The 23,099-nt window shown below is 34.6% G+C and overlaps 1 protein-coding gene across 3 annotated transcripts in view; it reads left to right on the top strand.

Moving 5' to 3' along the window:
* LOC140766073 (protein SWEETIE) overlaps positions 1-23,099 on the top strand; it is a 65,395-nt gene that overhangs the window by 7,799 nt on the left and 34,497 nt on the right. For all 3 annotated transcript variants that reach the window (XR_012105275.1, XM_073105482.1, XM_073105481.1), the window contains exons 4-23: positions 1,095-1,331; positions 1,463-1,552; positions 1,634-1,721; positions 3,630-3,694; positions 4,259-4,363; positions 5,053-5,142; positions 5,215-5,295; positions 6,228-6,296; positions 8,562-8,687; positions 11,225-11,328; positions 13,089-13,221; positions 13,296-13,402; positions 14,931-15,047; positions 15,163-15,330; positions 15,507-15,593; positions 15,781-15,874; positions 20,390-20,458; positions 20,560-20,682; positions 20,790-20,858; positions 20,961-21,065. Coding sequence is in view for 2 of the 3 variants with exons in the window: in XM_073105482.1 (XP_072961583.1) it covers positions 1,095-1,331; positions 1,463-1,552; positions 1,634-1,721; positions 3,630-3,694; positions 4,259-4,363; positions 5,053-5,142; positions 5,215-5,295; positions 6,228-6,296; positions 8,562-8,687; positions 11,225-11,328; positions 13,089-13,221; positions 13,296-13,402; positions 14,931-15,047; positions 15,163-15,330; positions 15,507-15,593; positions 15,781-15,874; positions 20,390-20,458; positions 20,560-20,682; positions 20,790-20,858; positions 20,961-21,065 (2,127 nt within the window). In the remaining variant the exon portion in view is untranslated. The remainder of the gene's footprint in view (positions 1-1,094; positions 1,332-1,462; positions 1,553-1,633; positions 1,722-3,629; positions 3,695-4,258; positions 4,364-5,052; positions 5,143-5,214; positions 5,296-6,227; positions 6,297-8,561; positions 8,688-11,224; positions 11,329-13,088; positions 13,222-13,295; positions 13,403-14,930; positions 15,048-15,162; positions 15,331-15,506; positions 15,594-15,780; positions 15,875-20,389; positions 20,459-20,559; positions 20,683-20,789; positions 20,859-20,960; positions 21,066-23,099) is intronic.

Genomic DNA, 23,099 nt, shown 5'->3' with positions numbered 1-23,099 from the left:
TGGGAAGCCCTTTACTTGCCAAAAATTGCTTTTTAAGATTTGTACCATTGTTAGAAGTAGCATTAGATTTGAAACAAAATTGTTAAGTCTTCTTGATAATTCTACTATACATCTTTACGTATCCCTTTGTAATTGATTTCCCAGTATAGCTGAAATTATTGCATGACATTTATTTGATTCTTTTTTTTTTCTATTTCTTTTATTTATGTTGTGATATAGAATCATTCTTTAAACCGATTTTCTAATTCTGAATTTGCAATGAACATTTAGTTGATCAATCTCAGCAATGAAATTTTTGTCCTCATGTGGTACTAAGGAAAATGAAGCTTGATAAACTTGGATCCATGCTTTGTAACTGATCTCCCAGTATAGCTGAAATTATTGCATGACATTTATTTGATTCTTCTTTTTCTTTCTATTTCTCTTATTTATGTTGTGATATAGAATCATTCTTTAAACCGATTTTCTAACTCTGAATTTGCAATGAACATTTAGTTGATCAATGTCAGCAATGAAATTTCTGTGCTCATGTGGTACTAAGGAAAACTGAAGCTCGATAAACTTGGATCCATGCTTTTTTAATTAGAAGTCATTGGATTTACTTGCACTTACCCAACCATATTTTTTTTAAAACTTGGATGAAGTCCTATGGATTTTGGATGCATAATTATTTTAGCTGTTGCAGATATTATAGTGATTTCAACTATATGTTATATCTTGTGAAGTCTATGTCTATCTTTGTTTTGTTTCTTGACCACCAACATATCCTTTTCATTATGAATACCTGATGAGAAGGTAAATGTTCCACTGCAGTCACATTCCTGATAATGATACTCTGTCTTAGAAGTCTTAAGAAGTTAAATTCTCAGGCAGCAATTTCCTGTACATGCATGGTGGCATCACCACTTCAGGCATTTATGCAATTCTCTTATTATACATACCCATGATGTTGTATGCTGTTGCTTGCTGATTCTTGCAAACTACCAGTGAGTGTATTGTCCTTTCCATCTGCTTGCTTTTATCCTTCTCGAAGTATTCTTGCTTTCTATTTTTTAGCCTAGACTTGACCTTTTTTTTTAATTTTGTGAACTTAGGAATTTGTGAGACAAGATGCATTGCTATTACTTGAGAATGCATTAGAAGGATGTGGTGGGACTGGTGCCTTTGCAGCTTATTCGGAAGCTTATCGCATCATTATGCGCATTGGAATAAGTGATAAATCATTCATTGTAAGACTAGCTGCAGCAAGATGCTTGAAGACCTTTGCTAGTATAGGTGGGCCCGGATTAGGAATCACTGAACTTGAAAATTCGATGTCTTGTTGTGTCAAGGTATGCCTCCTCTTCTCCTTGTCATCGTAACACATCTCTTCATTTCTTGTACTCTCTTTATTTGGTATCATTGTTTTATTGTGATTCTCCACTTTGACTATATATTTACCACCCTTGTTGTTGCCAATTAGGGGTTGGAAGACCATATTTCATCTGTTAGGGATGCCTTTGCTGAGGCCCTTGGTGCCTTGCTTGCTCTTGCAATGAATCCTGAAGCACAGGTCTTTGACTTCTCATGACCCCCATTTCTTTAACAATTATATCTTTTGACAATTGTCCCGTATTGTTGGTTCTGTACATAGGTGAAGAAAAGAGGAAAGAGCCAACCTGTCCCTGCAAGAAAATTGGAGAATGGTTTACAGAAGCATCTGATCATGCCATTCATAAAAGGTTAAAGCTGTGGGATCTAAATCAGTAAATCCTTTGTTAAATACACTTCAAACAGTTTAGAAACCTAATTTCTCTAGTAGTAAAATTTTCATCTCATGTGTTTGTATGTTGTGTCATTTTTTGTTAGATGCATTAATCTTGACTTTTTTTTTTGTTGCATTTATTGGATTCACATGAGAGAGCTTTTAAGCACCGGATGAAATCATACTCCAAGCTTCAAGTCTTCAGCATATATAGTTATTACTTTATTCGAATTAGCATTATTTGGTTTCTCGTTAACTTTGGAAACATAAGAATTGTCATTTATGCGTATTGGAATCGAAACCGGGTTAGGTCGAATCACATCATGAGGACATTTGACTTTGATAAATCGAGTGTATTTATCTTTTAATTAGTTTATGCTTATCTCTTATATAAGTCCTTAAGACAGTTCTAGTTAAGTTATGTAAGCTACTAAGACAAGTTTAATTAAGTCATGTAAGCCTCTAAGGCAAGTCTTAGTTAAGCTTTTAGGACTAGTCCTAGTATGACTCATTGTACCTGATCTCTATATATATGAGGGGTTGGTTTTTCTATTTATCATCCGAACATCTATTGAAGAATTAAAAATTATATTTTAATCGTTGACTGATAGTATTACTTTTTGAGGGGTTGGTTTTTCTATTTATCATCCTAATTTCTCTACTGATCTCCCAGTAGAAGTAAATTAATTATAGCTGTTTATTTTCCTAGGAGTAAATCGAACTTAGAACCCTAATTCTACCTCAAAATTTTAGTCATCATCTTTCTTCACGAGTCACCTTATCTTATGGCTATCTACCACCACCTTTGGGGCCGTCCATCACCACCCTTGGCCATCCGCCACACTCTGACGACCGCTGCAACATCGAACAATTAATTAATTGCTAATCTGTCCAGTTCTGATATTCTACTATTTTAATTTTATCTTTTCACTCCAACTTCGGAATCACGTGAATTTTAGCCAAAGTTATTAGATTCGTAAGTTTTGAAGCTTTCTCTCATAATATGACTTATTAAAATCTACATTATAGCATTTTATTTTTAGATTATTTTTATAAATGACCTATTTTATTAAAGATAAAACAACTGTTAAATATTAAGATTATTCAACACATCATATAATTGAATACATGAATACATTTATTAAAACTAATATTAATGATTGAACACTTCATAATATTATTGAATATTCCATAATATAATTGAACACATAATATTAATTGATAATACTTTAATAATTAAAACAAATATCTAGTGAAAAGTAGCATGATGAAGGGGATCAAAAGCTTTATTTACCGGCACAAGAATAACATGAAAATATTACACTAAATACTATCGATAATTTTTAAAACTCATCCACTGATAGTATTACTTTTTGTAATATTTCACATAGTTTTCATATAAATATGAATTTTACAATTATTTTATGATATGATATAAATATTGAATATATACGAAAACTCAAGTTTATTTGATGATGATCGATGAAAATATATTTTTTATTTTAAAAAAGGGCTCCACATGCTGTATCGGATCAACATGGCTCAGCACGGAGGTGTGTCACTGGCACACCATTTATTATTATTTTTGTTAGACCAAGCAAATTATTGCCTGAACTGAGGGAATCGTATTTCTCCTTTCATTATAATTCAATACCTCTTTTCATTATAAATAGTATGTATAGGATGGTTTATTCATGAATCATCAAATAAAAGAATTCTATGAAATCATAACATAAAAGTAGGAAAGACTCTTTGAAACACTCTCTGCTAAATGTTGTGCTACTACTTACACGCAATGCCATCCTTGGTTAAAATAAAAAGAATATAAAAAATTACTATTTTTTTATCAGCTTAAGCTTTTACTGACAATTACTTTTAATTGCAGGAAGTGGAGCTAATACAAAGAACATACGCATTGGATTGACTTTCTCGTGGGTATTTTTTCTACAGGTATGCAGATATAAAGTTATCTGCATAGATTTTTGTATGCTTATAGTCTGGAACATTTTAATTACTAATCATACTGCTGATTACTCTTTACTTTGTGTCTAGCCAGCCTAATTATGTATGATACTTTGAAATGAGTGTTAACATGTGATCTCCTTTCTGCTTTCCATTTCTAGTTTATTGAATTGCATTTTCTTATTCCCTGATAATTTGTCATCAGATGTCCCAGCTCTGATATCTTCCTTATTCTCAAGAGAAGGAAAATCATTTTTGTCATTCATAGATACGAGTTTTAATATTCTTTTTTGCCTTTAGTCATTGTTGACTTGATACTAACAGTCCACTTAATTCACCTGTCATATTGTCTCTCAATATAAGTTTCAGAAACTACAATTATGGTGGTTTTTGTTCATTGTGCAAATCTTTACACTACATATTGTTTGAATAGATACTAGATGTCTACAGATAGTTTCAGGAACATTATACAAGTCACTTAACCTCCACACTTTTATGTATTTTAATTTGTTTTAATATTTTATAAAAAATGTTTAATTCTGATTTTTGCAGGTGATTCATCTGAAGTATCATTTCCCAGATAGTGAACTTCCAAACTTTGCCTTACAAGCCATGGATATGCTTCAAGGAAATGGTTCTCTGGATCCACATGCATTGGTATTCATTTTATTGATTTAGGTTTGAATTTGTCTGTTTAATTTTCATATGCTTTATGCCTTCAGAATAATATATTTATATGTTGGCTTAGTTACATTTTGCTCCCTTGAAATTTGACTCACTATCACATTGTACCCTGAAAATTAAAAGCATACACGTTGCTCCCTGAACTATTTAAAATGTTATATTATCTACTCTTATAAAATGGTGCTGAGTATTACACTTATGATATTATAAGGGATAATTTGTATGCTTTTATAGTTGAGGAGAGACAAAATAATACTGAGTCAAATTACATGTGGGCAAAGTGTCATTTTTATATGTTTGAACTAAGTTGTTTATATCTTAGTTCTCTATAACACATGTTGAATTTTTAGTTATTCTTTCAAATGAAGACTGATTATGTTGAAACCTGAAGATACTTATAGTGATTTTTAACCTTTGATCACTTGAGAATCATCCACCTCTGGCACTTGCTTCAATTAAGTTGCTTCTTGCTGTTTTATAGTATGTGTAAATATTTTAAATATCAAATACTTTGTTGATTTCTATATTATATATATTTTATAATATTCCTTTTCTTGAGATGAAGAGAATGGAAATAGAGTTAATACTTTACTAATTTTTTGTTGTTGTTTGTCTTGAAGAACCTTACAAACGCTTCTTTTTTTTATTTTTTTTATCTGAAGGCATGTGTCCTGTATGTTCTTCGGGTTGGTGTTGCTGACCAAATGACAGAGCCAACGCAGCGTAGTTTTTTGGTTCTTCTTGGAAGAAAGGTTTGTTTTGTGCTGCTGAGCTTAGAACAAATGGAGGTTCTTTTGCAGTATCTGAAAATTTTCTACTTGCAGCTGGAATCTTCTGATTGCATTCCACCAATGAGAGTTGCAATACTGCGAATCCTCTCTTACCTCTTAATAAGCTTGGGAGAGGTATCGAAGTTAAAAGATCTTTCTTCCTTGTGTTTTTAAATATATTTTCCTGATGATTTAGATGCTCTGTTTGGCCAACCCAAATTGAATGTAATGTGACATTCAATTTATTTCACAACATACATATGATGACATGTATATCAGTATCTTGCATTGAGCATATATATTTCTAACTGTCCACAGAGAACTAACTTTCTGCACAATCATCTTCTGCATTTTTTTCATGTCAATAACTAAAATAATCTGAGAGCTATCAGTGCTTGAAAGCTGGATATTTTGCATCTAGATATTCGTAGTTTGTAATGAACCTAATGTAAGTTGCAAGAATCAAGTAGCAAAATGTAATGAACCTAATGGAAGTTACAAAATCAATTTTGTAACAAAATCATTGTCTTTTTATCTACATGAAGTAGCGTAGTCAAGTACTGATGTTCTTCTATATTGTTAGAGTGATGATCCACATCTCTTCTCACAATATTATATTAAAAGCTACAGAGAGCAACCAAAGTCATTGATAGCATTTGCCTATATAAGGTACTTTGAGCCAGGGCCAAGGAATACTAAAGTTACACAGTTCTTGTTTACATTGTGCAGTAGTGCATCTGTTGTTCTTCATTTGTATTTTTTTAATAAAAGGCAACAACCAGTTTCAAATTGGAATAGATGGATGTTTGACAACCGAGGCTGTTGTATCTTATGATATGTTAAATTATTAATAGTGACCAATGAGGAAATACCTGATTGCAAGTCTCCAAATTTCATGGTTACAATGATTAATATTGTTTGTACTCTTAAGATAAATATAACTATTACCCAGTACCCTTTAACACATGATTTGGAATTTATCTCTTCCCTATTAAATTAGTTATTATGTACTTACCTCTGGGCCACATGTGTCAAAGTGATGCAGTTCATGATTTGCAATCTTGCAGGTACCAGCTGAATTCAAGGATGTTCTTGATAACACAGTTGTGGCAGCATTATCTCATTCTTCGTTACACGTATGTCATGTCTATGCTAAATTGCTAATTGTCCTGTGTTTTTCCTTCAATTCCAATTTTTTAGCTGGTTCTATTGGTAAGGTAGATTAACTAATTGAATCATATATAATTTCCAATGGACAACTCTCAGTACCTTGTATGAATGTTAAGATCTCCCTCAATTTCGATATCCCATACGAGTTTTAGTGACAGCTCTACCTCCTTTAGTGCACTTGTGCATATTTAAGTATTATTACTGTCTAAGTATAATAATAGTGAATTCTAACTATTGTTATCCTGTTAGTTACATCAGTTATCTGTTGGTTCTTCTTTGCCTTTATCTTTAACTCATGGAACTTTTAATCAAGGTTCCAAAAATCGGTATCGGGATCGGCCGTCCGAAAAAACGATACGTATCGGCTGTATCGGCCGTATCGGCCGTATCGGCTGCCTGTATCGGATTGGATTATTTTAATTAAATAAAATTCTAAATATTATTAAAAATGTTAGAGAAATTTCTAAAAATTTAGAAAAAATTATAAGAAAATAAGAAATAATAATTACTCACATATAAAGCCTAAAAAGTAAAAATATCTGTTTCTCCTTCTCTTCTTTTCTATTCATTCTCTCCCACATTCTTTTTTTTTATCTTTTTCTCTCTTTCTTTCTCACCTTTTTTTTTTAATCTTTCCCTCTCCCACACTCTCTCTTCCATTTTCTCTCTCTCATGCCCCATTTTTTTTAATCTTTCCTCTCTCTCTCTCACTCTCTCTCTTGCTCTTTCCCTCTCTCTCTCCTTTTCTCTCCCTTCCTCTCTCTCCCTCACTCTCTCTCCCTCTCTCTCTACTGCTGCTGACAGCAGCAGTTGTCAGCACAGCAGACAGCTGTCTGCTGCCTGCTGCAGCCACCTGCAGCAGGCAGCTGTTTGCAAGCAGCCACCTGTAGCAGACCAGGCCGAAACCGAGTGGTTTCGGCCTGGATCGGGATCGGCCGAAACTCAAATCCTTGCTTTTAATAGTTTCGTAACTATACTAATTTTTTAATTGTTATTTTTTTTAGCTAGCAATGTCATGAAATTGACATGCATATGAACTCAGATAACCACAGTGAGACATACCAATTTCAGGAGTTAATTTCCTCCGCTATTGTTGCAAGTCTTGTGGTCTTAACCTCTTGCATTAATAGATGAGCCGGTATAGTTGACCCAAAATAGTTGATGCTATAGCCTTGCTTCTTGTTATTTTATGAGATAAATGATTGAGAAGGATCCGTATAGGATCGAGATCTGATTTCTTTATGAACCTGGGAATATCTTCCGATACTCAAATTTGATCCAGGATCCTAGTTTATGGCTTATTCCATGCCAAAATCTAACAACTGTGGATAATCTCCATATCTAGGCAACTAAATGGAAGGTTGGCTACCTTGATGTATTGCTATCAGATCAGTTAACTCAAATTAAGTTAAATGTGGAACAAAATCATTTATAGTGAAGCAACAGAACAAAGTTGGGTGTGGTAGATCATTGATGTCTGCAATTGACATCTCTTACTAGTTACTATTGCTAGAATAATATGATCTTTCTGAAGTACTTCCACTATTTGTAACTTGTAAATCACCCAAATCAAGTCTAGGAAAGTAGCAAAAAGTTGGTATATTGTATAAAAATAAATTTCACTACTTTCTATACAAATGTGAAAAATCGAATAAGATTTAGCTTCAAGAAGTGAAATTATTTATTATTGAAGCCTTAGATGGTAATCTCTTTGAAGTTCCTCTATTTTGGCCTTTTGGGGCAAAATTTCTAGTCAAATTGGGAAAGTCTAGATTAAGAATGTACACTTGTACTATTCTGTTTTAGCCAAGCCAAGCTGGTACAAACATGAAATTCAGACGGCTGTAGGTGCACTTTGCCTGCCATGATGGCATTGTGCCAACAACACTGCAGGTTGTGTTACTGCTATGTGTCAGCATGGCACATCCTGTTGGTGCATGGTTGGTAGGTCCTTGTGGCATGATGTGGCAATCCTTGATAGTATTCTTTGGTTATTTGTCATCTCATAGTTGGTGGAAGGGAGATTTTTAGGATGCTTGATCATCAACACACTACTGAAAATAATGCATTTAAGTTTGTTAAATTGAACTAATGATATGGTGGTATTTATATGTTAGTTTCCAAGTACTTTTGCAAAGTCCTAGAAATGCGGGTCCTTTTCAGAATGATCTCAACTTTTTTCATAATCAGTATGCTAATCTACTATTTTGTATTATCTGGTGATGGTGTAGGTACGTGTTGAGGCTGCTTTAACATTGCGTGCACTGGCAGAAGTTGATCCTACTTGTGTTGGTGGTTTAATTTCGTATGGTGTGACGACATTACATGCTCTAAGAGAAAGTGCATTTTTTGACAAGGTATAGCCAGATGTACGTTAAATTTACTTATCCCATACTTCCATTGCTATTGGACTATATTGGGGCTCTGTTGGATATGAGAGTGCTTCATGGTAGTTGAACTTTATTTTATACAGAGTATCTACTATACTCTATGTACCTCCAATTTATAAGTTATTCTATTCAAAGAATATAAGCAACGAAGGAGAGTACTTATGAGTTATGACTGTTATAACCTCAGGACTATGCATTTAAGACAAATACCTGGCCATTTGTCAGACATGTCTAATGTGTATCTGACTTGCTATCTTAGTAGTCTAAATAGACGTGTGTGATTATGTTCATTTACTCTTAAGTCTTAATGTCATTTACTCTTTAAGTCTTAAGGAATGATGTCTCAGATACTATGTAGACAGGGAAAATTTATTTTACTATTTTAGAATCTTGGGCTTTCTGCTCCTTCTGATTGTTGTATCTGTTGAAATCATATCCTGGATGTCCTGGAAAAATATGTCCTGGCAATAACCACATTTATAGATGAGAAGAATTACTTTGGTGAAGTTTATATGTAAGTTTTTTCTAAAGATTAAATTATAAGCAGCTTTTCACGAAAAACTGATGTCAAAGATCTGGGTATTTAGTCTAGCACTACACTGCAGAAGTTGTGCTGCTGCAGCATTTTCATGTGATGGCCTATGCAATTGAGGGATAAAAAGGAAGAAAAGGGAAGAAAATAATAGAGATAGCAGGATGACTGGATAATTTTGCATTGAGAAATTGAACTCTGACACTTGCCAGGCCTCTGCCGGGCTTTTGCTGCACAGAGTGAGAACAGGACCTCACAAGCATGGATAGAGATCCATCATTTAATTAATACAAATTCATAATAAGTCCAGCGGTATGGCTATTTGCAAAAGATGGACAGGGAAATGATTCATACCTAACTTGAAAGTTCAGAATATTTATGGTTTAAAGGTTCTAAAATTTTCCTGCACAAGTGACCAGTGGTAGCAAAGTCTAAAACTATTAAGTTGGTTGTTGGCCATGGATATGTGTAATGACTGTGAAGCTAGCATTAATTAAAAAAAAAAGCTTAATTATACTTTGCACTCCTGTAATTCCCTCTTGTATTATACAAGTGTCTAAATATTTCTCTAGACTTTTAAAAAACTACAATCTCTTAGGCGTCATTAACAGATATCCTAAAATTACCTTTCTATCCCTCCGTTGTTGGTTATAACTTAAAATTATTTATCTACCCTTACCTGTTTCACTGTCTTCTTCCTCTTCTCATCCGATCTTTTTCCTCTCTTCTTTCCTTCTTTTTTCCTCTTTAATCCGCCACTTCCATTCCAAAACTTCCATCTAAATTTTTTCCTCTCAATTTAAAAGAATGCTAAGGTATAATTCACGCATCAGAGAAGACACAGAAGTACTAGCAACCATGAGGAAGATGTAAAGAGATCAGTTGCCTTTGGTGTTGCTGCTATTTATGTCAGAAGCCATGTGGGAAAGATGTAGAGAGATAGGATGAAGAAATTTAGGCCTTGGAGAAGAAGATGGCTTAGGAAAGAAGAGAAAGCTTTTTGTAGTTCAGCTTAAGGAATGAGGGCAAAATTGTCCAATTTTTTTTTCTTAATCTTCATGAGGGTAACGGATAAATTTAGTTGTACCTTTTTACATGCTTGGCATGTGAGTTTTAACTCATGGAAGGCTAATAGATGAATTTAATCGTACCTTTTCAGAAATCTAGGAAAATATTTAGATATCAGGCCAAAGTACAGGAGAGTAAAGCGTAACTAAGCTAATAAAAAACTGAAAAATTAGTAAATTAAATGTGCATCATAATCTCAGATTGGATCAACTTCATTCTTCTTCCTTTGACCTTGTATGTCTTGAACCAAGGTACAATTCATTATGTCTGAGTTCATATTGAACCTTGTCCAACTTTATGCTTTTGTATCATGGTCTTCATTCCTGACTAATACTTTCCCCAGTGCACTAGTTAGCAATTATTTTTGATGGTCGATTTGCTTTCTTGACCTCTTCTAGTCCCAGTGGGGTTGATTGTGCTGGCTTCCTTGAACTTAATTGTCAGGTTTTTCCACTTGCTATCTTGTATTAGTATCATTTTTGGATACATTTATCTGTCAACAGTCAACACATGTTTGCTTTTAATTGGCAGTCTTTTAGACTTAATTGTTTTCTTTCTTTTTGCTAATGCTTTTATTAGGAGTTCAATATTTCTTGTTTGATATTATGAATACTCGAGTGGTCTTGTCAGGTTTGATAGAGATAATTCTTTAAAAGGATATGTTGAACCATTCAATGGAACTTTATTTTCTTAGTTGTGCTCCCTATTGATGGGGAAACAAATTGTGAATGACATGCACAGAATATTTAATGGACTATTGTGTTTTATTACAATTTTGGGCTTGTGTTTGCTGTACTTGAAGTGCATTATCATTAGTTTGTTTGCATCAAGTTTTTTAATGTACTGCATAGATCATAATTCACGACATTTATATTATGCCTCTAATTTAACTTATTGTAAATAGGGAAATGATTTGCACCTTGAGCTTGACTCCTTGCATGGGCAAGCTACAGTTCTTGCGGCCCTTGTTGCAATCTCGCCAAAGCTTCTTCTTGGGTATCCTGCTAGGTTTGATCTCTTATGCTCTCCCTGCAATGTATTCAAGCCTTCAAGGTTGCTTCTTTTCTTAAATTGCTATAGTCCCAAATAATATCACATCGTGGAACTAGCTTAGCACTAGTTTTCCCTAAACCAGTCCGTTGTTTTTCTAATTTCTTATAATATATGATTTCAAGAACAAGAGCTTTTAAATAAATTACGTTGTTCATGTCACTCACGTTATAAATTTTCTTGCACCTCCATAATGAACTTTTCTCTCATCACTATGCTTATCATGTGGCTTGTGTTAAGAGTATAAAGAATAAAATCACCATTATCTAATTGTGTGAGTTTTGGAGTAGTTGGTGACTTAACATGGTACTAGAGCAAGAGGTCTGAAATTCAAATCCCACTAGCCCTACCTTGTCAATTAAATAGAAACCCTGAATTGTTTAGTCAAGTTTACTTCTGAGGCATATTAAAACGTTTTGAGCCTAGAAGTGATCGGTAGTGTTGAAGTATAAAAAGAATAAAAGCATAATTCTCTAATAGCTTAAGCTTTTACGGTAGTAGTTGGGAAGTTAACGTTGTGTTGATAAGCCTCTTAGATAGTCAAATAACTTTTACTTTTTATTTAGTGAACATGTATCTTTAGGTTTGTAAAATAGGAAAAGGAGCAACTCTACAGTCTACACATTAACTAGTCAATTTTTTTCTCTTGCTTTGTATCTTCCAAATAAGAATTGTTTCACTATGCTCTTTTGAGTTTTTGACCAAATTTACCCTTCCAAATATTTATTTTATGTGTCTACTACATTTTAAAACTTAATTATGAGACTAAGGGCTTTTAAAAACCACTTACTTAATTAGCAACTTCCAAATATAAGTTGCTGACTAGATTAACGACTTATGTGAAAAATAAATTGTTAAGTCTGAGTGAGAAGTTTCTATATCATTGCTGATTCAGTCAGCAGCTTATAATTTGGAAGTCATTGAATTGGAAGAAAACTTATATAAAAAATTTTTCTTAAAATTTCACAAACTTTGTAGAGGATTTGAAATTTTTATATAACTCGCTAATTCAGTCAACAACTTATATTTGTAAGTTTTTGGCTGGGTTAGCGGTTTCTAAGCACACTTAGTTTCCTATTTAAGTTTTGAAATGAATTAGACATGTAAAAGAAATTAGCGGCCAATTGAAAATATTCAAAAGCTCTGCTCTTCTTGTTTGATTAACAAGGACCTATATTAGGATCTTTAATAAATTTGGCTTCAGCTTTTACCTGTCAAGAACTTTGAAGTAATTTCTGATGTATTTCCAGATTTTGGACAACATAGTGGCACACTGTCTCAATGTCCAATCTGGTTTTCTCTGTGGGTCCACCAATGGATATATCTTTGGGTTACTCCAGATTTGAGTTCTCCTTTTGTGTGATGGTGGTGAGAGAGAAGGGATCTAGGGATTAGTTAGCCCAGCGAGTTGCAGAATGCAGACTGTTAAAAGAATTAAAGTATAAGACATGGGACTTGTTTCAAACTTAAACGTTAATAGTTGATCAGTGGCGCATAAGTTTTCAACTTGTGTGGAGCGAAAATTTTTCCTGCAAATTTTTTGAAACCACCATTGGAGCGTGAATGAACCCAACTTGATCATTCTATTATTGTAGAATATAGATCTGGTGTTAACTGAAAGTTATTCCAGAAGTCAAAACTTGTTAAGTCCAATGATCTAGAAACATGCTAATAATGCTATTTAATTAGTTATATTAATGATCCAGTACTTTTTGCAGGCTGCCCAAATCGGTCTTTGAAGTATCAAAGAAAATGTTGAGTGAATTTAGTAGGAACCCTGTGGCTGCTACTGTAGAGAGAGAATCTGGTTGGCTACTTTTGGCTTCTCTTTTAGCCTCTATGCCGAAAGAGGTGTGAATTCTTCTTGAAAACTTTAACTTGAATTCCTTTTCCTTCATTGTCATGACTCTTCTATGATAAACCAGGAGCTTGAAGACCAGGTTTTTGATGTTCTTTTACTCTGGGCTGATCCTTTTGCTGGAAATCCTGAGTCATACTTTCGTCAGATGCAGGATTGGGCATCTGAATTACGGTGGGTCTGTTTGGTAATTTGAATGTGCTTAATTTTTATTGATGTCCAGTATATAAATGATGTTGTAATTATTTTCTTGGAATGACAACCTCTTTGCATGCAAAAATACTTGTAGTCCTTTCTTGTCGTAGTTATCTTTGGAATTCGTATCAATCCTTTTGTTAATCATCTTTTATTTTTTTCAAATTAAAATGAACATTATCTTACACTCTTCTCATATTGTGTGCCTGCAACGGCAAGTGAGGTAAGAGTGATTTGATACCCATTAAATGTGCAGCATAGAATTTTACCTTTAATAATACCCATGATATCATGCTAGCTGAAGGGGCTGAGGAATCAGTTCTATACTTCATTTTAAAAATGATGGCTAGTTAAGAAATGAGGGAAGAATTATCTTAACAGACACGACACATCCTTCTTCGCAATGGAAGTTCTCTTTGCTATTTTGGCTAACCATCAGGATCTATATTATCATGATACACATGCTATACACCAGGAATTTGCTATACTTCGCCACAAAATAAGAAAAACATGTGCATCATTACTACTGGATAGTGAAATGAGATGCCTGAAGACGGAACTAAAGATATTTATTAACTATGCTCTAAGGAACTGTAGTTTCATGTATCCTGTGATATATTCTTCTTAGTTAAGCAACACATTCAAATAGTTATTATGAAGAGTATGGAGAATTCTGAAATATAGTGCTCCCTCTTTTTAGTTCTTTCATGAATCCATTCAGCAATAAACCAGAAGACAATGTGACATCTTGATGTAACCTGAGATGTCAATTGATGGAGGAGCAGAATAATTTATGATGGTGCTGTTTTCATGGTCTTACTTTCCAGATAAATCATTACAGTTTTATCTGCAACATAGTATTGGATACTACACTCTAATTTATTCTTTTGAAACTGTTAATTTTTACTATTTAGGATCTAATTCTATATTTTCATTATCTTATACACTCTAACTGCCTACCTGGAAGGCTGGAACCATCTTGTATGTGCATAGACTATATGTATCAATTTTTGTATGCCAAAGTTTCTTGTGATGATGAAGGATGAAAAGTGCAACTAAATACTAAATCCTCCCTGCCCCCCCAACATACACACACACAGAGGGGAAGATCTCCAATGATCTATAACTTAAGTTTGCAAGCATGTAATTTGTCTTTTGATTTCCAGCTGGTTTCCTGGAAGACAATATTTGACTTCAGTATTTCATGTGAAATTCCATTGATGTTATGAAGTTGACTTCAGGCACTCAATATAATTTTATCAATCCCCTGTTCTTCAAAGGTTTCTTTATATGAAGAGTGTAACACTAAATATCTAACTCAGCCCCTTGCTCCTCTCCTCCAAAGATGCCATCCCATGCATGCACTATTAACTTCAGTTCACCAGAATGTAACGCTACCTTTCTTTTGATTTGCTTCTTTCAACTGGTTTCCTGGAAAAATTATGATTTGATTTCAGTGAGTTGTCTTGAATCTGTTTTTGTAATATCTTCTTTGCTGTTCTTTTAGTGTTCTGTCTGTTGCAATTGAGGCACTTACTGCCTTCATAAGGAGCTTTATTTCTCCAACAGTAGCAGATTCTAATGGAGGAATCCTACTTCACCCTGTGTTGGCATACCTTAGCGGGTGAGTACAACATTCTCAAATTTGCTTCTCCTTTTCCTGTGTTATCTGTGCTTGCGAAAACTGAACTTAGAATTTATAATATGGAGACTGCACTTTACTAACTGATATTTGGCAGAGCATTGTTCTTAATATCTTCCTTATCTTCGAAGAAACTACCGAATGTAAAAGCTGCATTAGACCTATTCACGAGCAGAACAATAATGGCATATCAGTCTGTTTGCAATCCAATGGCATACAAGTCTGAACATGCACAGCTTATTCAGATTTGTACTAGCCCATTCAGGTAAGCTGTCTCATTCATCACTTATGCTTATTGTTGAATCTGAAATCTTGAATTGTACATTAAACATTGTTAAATATTGCACTTCCTTTTTTAATTGTCAATTCTCTAGATTATGTGTCATGTATATCTTCATCTTGATTTATCATTCTTCTCCTGGTTGATTTGCAAATGAAAAGTGATCCTTCTGGATATGAAGAAAGCTCGTGTTTGAGGTTCCTGTTAGATAAGAGGGATGCTTGGTTGGGCCCTTGGATACCTGGAAGGTATGCCTATTGTATGTTTTTAACCACTGTGAAACATTCTTCATGTAGCAGCAGCTAGTGATACTTTATAATGTAGTCGGAATACCTAAAAGTTGTAGGTATATGGATAGTTGTGGTTGCTATGTATTATATTTATATAACTTGTTTTGTTCTACATTTTAATCTTCTTCTAATTACAAATGCTCAGGGATTGGTTTGAAGATGAGCTTCGAGCTTTTGATGGTGGTAGAGATGGACTTTTACCATGTGTATGGGATGATGAGGTTTGCAGCTTTCCGCAGGTAATAATGACTCATGATGCTTTAACCCAATTTTCTTTCATAACCTTTTGCAAGATTTTTCTCAGCCTACATGCTCAAATAATTTATGCTCCTTTGACACAAATATAGCTTGACAATTGTTTCCATGACTTAGTACAACTATATTAGTGCCAATAAGGCAGTACTGCAATTCAGAATGCCAAACATGAGCAAATTTATCCTTAACTAGAGGAAATAATGTTTTTCTATTGACTCCTTATTCAAAGACCTTACTGTCATGACTTGAAATCTGAGTCATGACCGGTCGTGTACACTTGAGATACATGAAGTTTTAACAACTAATTTTTTAAGTCCACAATAACAATAAATTCAATATGAATTACTAGCTCCGAATAAATATACTAAAAAAATAACAATAATCAAATGTCACCACTAATGTTTTATACATTAGCGGTGGTGGTAGGGTCCCAGATAGGGGTGTAAAAGAGCCGAGCCTGAGCGAGCCGGCTCTGGCTCAGGCTCGGCTCGAAATTACTTTTGAGCCTCATAATGTTGCTTTAGAGGATGAGGCGGTGGCGGCGTGGGCGGTGGCGACATGGACGGCGGCTTGCCGAAGGAGTCGGAAACGGATGGAGGAGGCGACGACGAGGAGATAGTGAATAAAGGAGGAGGAAGAGGAGGAAGTCGACGGAGTGGACGAGGAGGCCAACGGAGGAGGAGGAGGAGGCCGACGGAGAGGAAGGCGTCGCGCCGTGGTGGTGGCTTGCCGCCGTTGCCGATGGAGGCCGACGGGGAGGGAGGAGGTGGCAGCGCGTGGGGTGAGGTTAGGAGTGGTGATCAGGTGGGTGAGGGTGAGGGTGAGGGTGAGGGTGGGGTAGGTGAGGGAATTGAGGATGGGGAAGGTGACGTGATGGGCAAGGTGAAGTGATGGATGAGGGTGGGGTAGGTGAGGGTGATGAATATTGAATGGGTTACGGGTGAGGATGGGTTAGTGAGAGACACGTGACAATATTTCTTTATGCCATGTGTTCTTAGTTATAGCTAGTCAGGCTATCGAGGCTATCGAGCCAAGCCTGAGCAAGCTGGCTCCAGCTCAGGCTTGGCTTGATATTAATTTTGAGCCGATTATGATAGCTTGGGCTCGGCTCAGCTCTGACCGAGCCGAGCCGGACTCGAGCTTCACCCGAGCTGCTCATCAAGCCTGACAGCCCTAGTCCCAGAGCATCTCGCTCAGTCACAATAACAATAAATTCAATATGAATTACCAGCTCCAAATAAATATACTAAAAAAAATAACAATAATCAAATGTCACCACTAATGTATGACTAATGTTTTATACATTAGTGGTGGCAGTAGGGTCCTAGAGCATCTTGTTCAGTCACTACAGCAATTATATGTTAAGGAAGATTTTATGAGCTAACAATTATAGCTTAATAAGTAGAATCTACTCTAAAGCAAACTAAATCCGAAATTCATAGACATGACTTTAAAATAAATCTTCAAATTCAATAATATACAAAATAAACAATTACACTAAGCATGCTTATAACAACAATAATAATAACTACACATGGAATAATAATGCAAGTCATATCTCATAATAGGCTTATTATTAATATGCTAGAATTTCTCAATATCAATAATGCCATATGTTTCAATTAAGTCTATGTTTTGTGCATCCACATCAATTAGAAGCCATCTTGAGATAATGCTTTGGTCTTGTCCTTATAATTGATTTGGTTATGATCACTAGGAGGTGTTACTATGTGATAAACTCACTCAATCTTTTCTACTAATTATTGAGAGAGATTATAGTCACCATAAAAAGTCATTCGATCTAGTTTAGAGCTATTTTCTAATTCCAGTAGAGTCATTTAAGAAAGTCATCCTAGTGATTTAAAATATGATTGTCCATGGATTTTCAGATAGACTTGAGTTACATGGAAAGTCGCGAAACGATATATGCCAAGACTATTCTCTAGTTATACTAATCACTGATTATGTTTTTTCACTAATGCACATAATAAATTAAATTGCTATTGCACGAATTATAGAAATGCACTAAGTCAAATAATTTGCACACAGACTATGATATTTAAATTACACACAAAACGGTATATGTATAGATTCCAGTTTCGACCGATCCCAAGTGGAATTAACCGAAACAGATCGGAATCGGCCATAGCCGATCTTGGCATCTCCTCCTTATTGTGTAATGGGCAAGAGGAGGGTGAAAGGTAGGTCATGTGCACCCCACATGGCAAAATTTTTTTCCTGGTTATTACACTTACAATCTTTGAGAAAGCAAAATTATGTGCTTGGACTATTTAATGCAGAAAGCCAAAAATATCTCGAGATTAATGTTTTTAAATTGTCTTTGAGCTTCATGATTCTTGCAGTTACTGCTTTGAAATTATGTTTGTAAATTATTAGGGTAAATTACAAAGTGCCCCCTAGTTATGCCTAAAATCAAATTACCTATAACTTTTATTTGTACTGTTGTATAAACTAACGTGAACCCATTATGTTTCCCACGTGGGTTGAAATTTCAGCTGATCCTAACCCATAAATAATACCTTCATGGCTTTTATCTCTCTCTCTCTCTCCACCCCTCTTGATTTGATGACAATGAGCGATGGCGAGTAATTTTCCGGCGCTGTCGACCTTCGGCTATGGTTTGAAGTTTCACTTGAGACAGAACAGTAATGGCTGAAACTTAATTAAAATTAAGGCTGAGACTCATTAGTTAAGGCCAAAACTATCAAGGTTTCTGGTTTTGACATTTATGTTGGACCACAATTGGCTAAAAACATTCTATTTCAGCCTAAAATATTCATTTTTCTAGGGGGTTGAAACCAAAACCAACTGAAACTGAATCTTCAAACCATGCCTCCAGCAAGTAATTTTTCGATAAAATGAGGAGTTTTTCTTTCTTTTCTTTGGTTAGGATTTTTCCCCTTTTTTTCATCTCTGTCCCTCTCTATTCCCTATCTATTCCCTCTTTCCCCTCTCCCTCCTCCCCCTCTCGTCCTTTCTCTTTATTGCTGCAGTTGCGCTGCCTTCGCTGCTACAATAGCGTAGAGAGAGAGAGATGAGTGATTTTTAATTTTTCTATTAGTTTTAGGATTTTTGCTACATTTTTTTATCAAAGTTTAAAATTTTATATAATTAAAAAATAGTTCAACCCCAAAATGTCTAATATGATGGTTGACACTACCGATACATATCATTTCTTAGTGGCCGATCCGTATTGCAAAAATGATTTTTAAACCTTGGTTTCCATCCAAATTGAATGGATAAGGTATTAGAAATTTAGAAAAAATTTGGAGGCATTTTTCTGCTAGAACGAACATTGGAATTCATCAAAATAGTCACTGTATCTTATTCTTCAAATCTGCAACATAATGCATTTTCTCCCTCTTCTATCCTCTACTTCCTATGATTACAAGCTAAAAATCTTAGTTATCTTCTCTCTATGACCGTATACCTCTTTTCAAATATATGATCATGGAATGAAATATCTCAATCATCTTAAAAATATGAGTAGAAGATTCATAATTTTTCAAACAATGGAATGATTAATATCATAGGGGTATTATGGTAATTTGATGGCTCCACTAACTGTTGTTCAACTTTTTATATTAGTCTAGACCACAACGGAACAAAGTGACACAAATAAAAGATTTCTGGTGTAGTTTGACACATAACCATGGGGGGGGGGGGGGGGGGTTAGTAATTTGTGATTTAGCCTTAATGTTAATTTTTGACTAATTAACATTGTTTGCTTTATTTGATCTAGGCAATGCTAAATTTTTGTTTCTTTACATATTTTGGTTGAACTTTCAAACTTGCAATTCATCTTGCCTGAACTTCATGTTAACTTTTGCATCTTGTCTATTTGCCATATTTTCTCTATGGCTTTTAAAAGCATAATATTTAGCATAACTCAAAGTGATGGGTTGTCAATGACCCAGTGTTTCCATAGAAGAGGACAAATATTTAGCTGCTAGAGTTCTAGTGGCATTTTACCTCGTCTTCTAAGAATTGCATTAGAAGGGCCTGTACATGGAGATTGGATTACCATCTCTGTAATTCTTCATCTTTTAGCGGGCGTATTGGATGGTTCTTGCCTGGGAAAGTAGTTTTTGTCTTCTTGAGTCGGCAGAAAAACCTTTTGTGCTTTATCTCTTCCTTCATTCGTAATTTTTTCTACTCCTGCCAATGTAACCTGGGATCTCGACGGTTGCTTCATCTATCCATTTCTTCTGGTAAGTAAAGAAGTAGTTATTTCATGTTTTGCTGATGGCTATGGCATATTTGTTTATTGGTTATTTCTGCAATCATTGTTCTTGCTTGATGCTTCTATTTTCATTAATTTCTTGTCTCTGTCTTTCTTAAGAAACTTATTTATTTGTTATATAATACTATTCTAACTTTGAAGAAGCTTCATACTGTCATTGCTATTCCAGTTTATCTAGTTCAATTATTATCAATTGAATCGTGACCCTTACTTCATTTCCTCTTTTTTTCTGAAGCCGGAGTCTATTAGCAGAATGTTAGTCAACCAGATGCTTTTATGCTTTGGTACCATTTTTGCATGTCAGGTGTGTTACTTGATTTTAACAACTTCATTTCCCTTTGAATTCTACATTTTCTTTTTCGTGTTGGTTGATCATTTGTTGTCTTAAACTATGTTTGTATACAGGATAATCGTGGGAAGTTGATACTTCTTAACAAAATTGATCAGTGCCTGAAGTCTGGTAAGAAGCAGTCTTGGCATATGACATGTATTACAAATGCATGTGTTGGCCTGTTGTCTGGGTTAAAGGTAATCTCTACCATCTTCTTGAACTGATCAATAGTAGCACAATTTCTTTGGTGCTACTTGATGGTTATGGTTATGAGTCTTGTGACATTTTATTTGTTCGTGTTCAGGCTGTGCTTGCTTTACGTCCTCAGGCATTGGCAGCTGATATATTAAGTACTATTCAGTCCATCTTTCAGGTGACTCATTTTACATCACATTGGGTGATGGTTATATAATTTAATTCTTCAATTAGAAATTTGCAACTTTATAATTTTGATTCTTGCCATCTTCTATATCAGGGTATTATGGCAGAGACTGAAATTTCTTCAGCACAACGAAGAGCAGTATCTGAGGGTCTTGGTCTATTAGCTCGTGTTGGGAATGATGTTTTCACTGCAAGGATGGTTTGTTTCTTGGATAAATCTTTTCTGAGACAACCTTTTGAGCATTATCTTTCTTGCTTATTTTGAAAATTGTCGCATTAACATGAGGAACACACCTTATATTTGATTTTTGGTCGGCTTTGCAAGTTTGCAGATCCTATCATATAAATAAATTTCCTAATTTGTAATAGTATCTTTCTTATTGTTAGAAGAACTTCCACCATCGGTGCTAATGCTATCCAAGTCATATGTTCATCCGGCTTCTTAATTTGTTTGTCTTTTTATTAGGGCTTGTTTTGGATGATATTGTGAATACATTATCACATACTCCAAATCACATTTTATCTTTCCTTAATTTCCACTTGATGGTCAGTTTTCACATTTACTGGATTGGATATACTAATATAAATTGATAGCAAGGTAGAAAGCTTCTAACTAATAGCTATATGTGTTATAGTGTATGTCTTAGACTCTTAATTTCTAAATAGATGAGCCTAATGCTAGTGATAAGAGCTTGCTTTTCACATAATTTTAATGTTTACTCTAGATGAGCAACAAGTGGTAGGTTTTGCTCAATGCTGAAATACCACTAACCGTGAAGCATGGTATGGTTCCAGATATATGGTGCTGCCTGGAGGATCTATGAACCAGTTCAGTTAAAAGATATTCCATCGAGTCAATTAAAATTTTAAAGTTGACGAGTGTGAAACAATGTTTGCCTAATAGGCTTTTCTGTTGTTGAGCTAAATGGTTAGTCGAAACTTTGTTAGCTGCTGCATCATATCCTATTAGGTCAATTAAACCGAAGAAACCAAAAACATGAACTAGTTTTAGGTTCTTCTAAATATTTTCTTGCTTTATTAGTAATTTATCTACAGTGCTTGCATTCCTTGCATATCAAGAAGTTTGATCCTCAATTTTTTATTAGTTCGATTCTTTCTGTAGAATGTTTTCAAATTTAAGTAATTCTAATTTCTAGGTACTTGTATGACTAAACTAATGAATAATTGCTTGAATTCTGTACGTCTTAGTCAGGAAAAGTCGTGAAGGCTTAGGTGCAATACCTATTGGGCTAGGCGGGATCCTTCAAATTTTTGTTGACCTATAGTGCTACGAAAGATAAAAAAGTTATCATGGAAATATACCTGGTTCAAAATTTTCCCAGAATTTAGAGGAACTTTTTGGGAAGACTCATCAAAGGGTTAATTTACATGATCTAATGTTTTTTTCACTTGTAATGTTTTTCAGAATACTAACTTTTGGCTGAGAATTTGGAAAGTTCCTTTTTCCTTAATTAACCATAATTGTAACCCTAAAGTTGGATACTTGGATCAACATACATCTGTGAGATGATGACCCATCTAAGAATAGATCTTGTTCTTCCTTGCAATGATCACCCAAGCTTGTATGACACCATGGAATTAGAGGACCCAATCAGTTGTTAATCATGGATGTATTTGTGGCTTTGTGCTAATACATGAGGTCAAACCGTCAAAGTATGCATTAGCTCATCATGATATCTAACATGCCTAGCAAAATATTTCATGACATATGTGTTTATAAGTCTCTATTTAGTAAATATAATACTAGCACGCATGATGATATAATGCAATATAAATTAATAAAAGTAAATGTCACAATAAAGTAGTGTCATTTAAATTTGCCAAACATATAAGTGTTAATTTCAGCAACAAACATAACAGTATGCCAGGTTTTGGGGCTTATGTAGGTAATATTTTCATAGCTGGTCGGAAACTATCTAGTTATCTCGTTTAGTTGTTAAAGCATTCTGAGGGAATTGGTCATGTTGGGCTGCTTTCCGTAGCAACATTGCTATTTGGGTGGAGATGTGCTAATGTTTTTGTTTGTTCGTCTGGTACCTTTAATACATAGGCTATATATTATGGTGAAAGAAACAAAAACTATGGTGTACTTTAGATTGGAAGTACCACCCTTGGAGGTTTGGTGATTGAAAAGTCATTTCCAATGACAACAAATCATGCAAAGCTATGTACACCTACTTAGGTGTCAACAAGTTGTTCTTGTTGACAGAGC

The sequence above is a fragment of the Typha angustifolia genome, chromosome 8 (assembly GCF_048772165.1).
Source record: "Typha angustifolia cultivar Huaian chromosome 8, ASM4877216v1, whole genome shotgun sequence".
Classification (NCBI taxonomy): Eukaryota; Viridiplantae; Streptophyta; class Magnoliopsida; order Poales; family Typhaceae; genus Typha; species Typha angustifolia.
Note: the sequence above shows the minus strand (reverse complement) of the source record. Positions and strands in the feature narration are given on the sequence as shown.